This window comes from Odontesthes bonariensis, chromosome 24, assembly GCF_027942865.1.
Source record: "Odontesthes bonariensis isolate fOdoBon6 chromosome 24, fOdoBon6.hap1, whole genome shotgun sequence".
Taxonomy (NCBI): Eukaryota; Metazoa; Chordata; class Actinopteri; order Atheriniformes; family Atherinopsidae; genus Odontesthes; species Odontesthes bonariensis.
Window position 1 is genome coordinate 18,963,338 of NC_134529.1, and position 3,299 is coordinate 18,966,636.

The 3,299-nt window shown below is 47.1% G+C and overlaps 1 protein-coding gene across 1 annotated transcript; it reads right to left on the reverse strand.

The window, feature by feature from the left end:
• Window positions 1-588: 588 nt before the first annotated feature.
• Window positions 589-2,951, reverse strand: LOC142375006 (homeobox protein OTX2-like). Its single transcript, XM_075458913.1, has 3 exons — window positions 2,683-2,951; window positions 2,236-2,387; window positions 589-2,021 (listed from the first exon to the last, which is right to left on the reverse strand). Exons 1-3 carry the CDS (start codon window positions 2,777-2,779, stop codon window positions 1,386-1,388), a joined length of 885 nt encoding a protein of 294 aa, XP_075315028.1. The 5' UTR covers window positions 2,780-2,951; the 3' UTR covers window positions 589-1,385.
• Between the last annotated feature and the right edge of the window lie 348 nt (window positions 2,952-3,299).

Sequence of the window (3,299 nt, forward strand, 5' to 3'; positions counted from 1 at the left end):
AACGCTTTAATTATGATTAAAATAATAGTGTTTGATATTAAAAAAAATATATATATATATATATATATATATATATATGCAGAAGACATTGTTGTTATAACGGATGTGTTTCCGAGATGACCATTTAGTGTCGTGCCCCCTGTCATTTTCTGCGCATCGGCTGTCCCTTTCTTACGCATTTCTCCGCGTGGAGAAGCCAGTGGTGTACCTTCACCCAAAAAAATATAGTTGGATTACAACATTACAATCTATGTAACGGGACCAAACATGATATAATTCCTCAGCAGCCTGGGCAGTTGTGTCGGAAATGTGTGGACGTTGCGGCAGTTATTAAGAGAGAAATTGACTGGCAAGATACATTTAATGCAGTTCATGAAGATTTCATGCCAAATCTGATCGTGCAAATATGAGTAGAGCTGCCATCCAGAGGCCGAGCAGTTCTAAACACAGGAAGTGGACTGATTTACACATGCAGCCGAGTTGGATCAGGTCAAGTGGTCTTTATTGTTGTCATTGGATGCGTTCGTGGCTCCATCACCGCACTTTACACGTCAAAATGGACCTCGCTTGTTGCTGGCTTGATTTTTTTTTTTACCCTGCTCTTCCTAATACTTTCAAACTAACAAGTCTTTATCATAAGTTATCATTTTAACACTCGAGAGTTAGAAATAACACTCGTCAAATTCACAGTTGGCTTGTGGCGCACGTGTTGCACAAAAGCAAAAAAAATTGCATACAGGCAGTACAAAGAATCACAAGTTTGACAAAAGGAAAAATAAAAACAATCACAAAGGGAGTATGATCATTCAATAACACGTAAAGGACATTAACGCTCACACGCAAGCGAACTGATTGTCTCAATAGTCTTATATTTTGTCATAAATTAAGTAGTGCATCCAGGTTCACGGCGGATCTGCTCTCTTTCTCTCTCTCACACACGCACACACACACACACACACGCATACAGAGGCTCTTTGCAACACAGAGACACACTCGTCTGCACCGCTTTTATCAAAGGGGTGCCAACTAAATTAAACAGAAAGACAAGAAGGGAGTCTTTAAGGAGCTTAGAAGAAAACCCGAACAATCCTTCAAATACTGCCAACTTAGGCTGGGAGCTTTCGCTCTCTTGATCCCATTTTCACCCCTTGAGGTCAACGTAAATGTTCCCGTGCCTATATGATCAAAGTCTGGCAGAAGTCAGTGTCATTGTTAGTCCAACAAAAAAAAAGACAACCGCCAGGAAAGCCCTGCTCTGCTCGACCCGAGGTAGAGGTTGGGGCCTGCAGTGGTGGAGAAACCGTCGCAGTTGCTGCTCGCGGCCTTGGGCTTCATTTGAATTTAAAGTCTGTAGTTCATTAAAGTTGTCACCTTTTTTTCTGCCCTCACAACACTTGAAATTTCCACGCTGCTTGGTCTTTGTAATCCAAACAGTCCGGGTTGAAATTAAGCTTCCACGAGGAGGCTGTTTGGTCCTTATAGTCCAGGCAATCTGCAGCGCCGGCGAAGCCGAGACCCGCCGCTCCGTACGCCGACGACGAGAGAGAGGACGCCGGGCTCAGGTGGCTGGACACGCCGTTACTGCCCATGGGGCTCATGGCGGAGCCCGCGGCGGATAACTGGTGGTGCATAGGCGATATGTAGGAGCCGCAGTCCATCCCGGTGAAGTAGGACGAGGAACCCGTGTAGCCCTGGTTGTAGCCCGTTGCCTGGGTGTAGGTCATGGGGTATGAGCGTTGCATGCAGGAGGAGGAGGAGGTAGAAAGCGGGTCGGAGAGAGGGGAGATGGAGGCCGGGCTCCAGATAGAGACGGGCGCCACGCTGCTGCTGACAGCCGGGAGCGAGGTGCTGGAGGGCGGCGTGAACTGGCCGCTGGCTCCGCTCTCTGAGCTGGCCTCCCTGACCGGAGAGCCTTTCTTTTTCACCGGCCTGCTGACAGACTTGTTCTGCACTCCAGGCTGGGTTTGCTGGGTTTGCTGGGCCTGCTGGCGATGTTTGGCTCGTCTGTTTTTGAACCATACCTGGAAGAACAAACATTGGAACAGAATTAGGCTTAGCTTGTTGAATCTTGTTCTGCAAACAGAACATGGCTGCATAGTTTTAGGCCTGTGACCGAGCAGTTGTAAAATGACTGAATCTTCTTGACTTTGGCCTGAGGGGGACCGTCTCACCTCTCAACGACACACAATCAACAGATATCAGCCTTGCGTATAATCGACTATTGCCGCGACTTACTTGCACCCTGGATTCTGGAAGGTTGATCTTTAAGGCCACCTCTTCTCTCATGAAGATGTCGGGGTAGCGAGTCTTGCCGAAAAGGTTCTCCAGCACGTCGAGCTGGGCCCGGGTGAAGGTGGTCCTCTCCCTCCTCTGTTTGCGAGGAGTTCCTGATAAGAAGTGAAAAACAGACGTGGGTAAGTCAGGGGGAAATGTCTTGGCTTTTGAGGAAAGCATAGCTGCACTTCAAATTTGTTTTCAGACCATCACAAAGAACATTTAGGAGAATTGATGATGCACTAGTTGTCTGTTATTTGGCACTGAAATTGTAATGCAGGTTTAGAATCAAGAGGGAGAGTCTGTTTCCGGTGTATTATCAGAAAAAAAGTCAGTCATCGATTAGTTGTTTATGTAAATGTTAGTGCCTGGGCAACAAATTGAGACAGATGCACCCAAGGCTATTACCTTGGTATCCCACTGAAGGATGCAGCAAGTCCACTCCTGAGGTAGTTAAGCTCAGTCCGTTCACCGTGTACGGTGGTTGCTTCAGATAGGACATCATGCTGGCGACTGGTCTTGAAAGCGCCGATGAAAAAGAAGAAAAAGAAAAAAAAAAGAAAGAAGGAAGGAAGGAATCTAAGAAAAAAGCGTCGCAGAAAATTGTGTTTTAATCCTCCGGCGTCTCCGTTTTTGTCACGTCGTCCGAATGAACCTGAAGCGAGACACAAATAAAATGTTCTTATGGGGTAAAAAAAAAAAAAGAAGAGAGAAAGAAAACGAAGAGGGGTTTAGATTAGTCTGTGTCCGCCAATTTTTACGCGCAGTCTTTTACGCACAGCGGTGGGCTTATAAGAAGTGGGCGTCCTCGAAGTCGGAGCGCTCTTAAAGCCGAGTCGAGACCCCCAGCTGTCCCCAGTTGGACTGAATTTGCTCTATCTGGCTGACAGACGTTTACGCCATCATCACCCCCTCCCCTCCTCTGCCACACCACTAAAGGCTGATTCATACTCGGCGCAAACGCGCAACTGTTCTGGCTCGAGAACCATTAATGACGTCATCGAAAGCGCCAGCCCCTTCACAGT

Bases quoted from the DNA above. Each gene is read 5' to 3' on its own strand.
- LOC142375006 (XM_075458913.1), bottom strand. From the start codon at position 2,779: ATGATGTCCTATCTGAAGCAACCACCGTACACGGTGAACGGACTGAGC. The intron at 2,388-2,682 runs GTAATAGCCTTG...ACTTCTTATCAG, and splicing joins TCCTTCAGTGGGATACCAAG to GAACTCCTCGCAAACAGAGG. The intron at 2,022-2,235 runs GTAAGTCGCGGC...TTGTTCTTCCAG, and splicing joins TTCCAGAATCCAGGGTGCAA to GTATGGTTCAAAAACAGACG.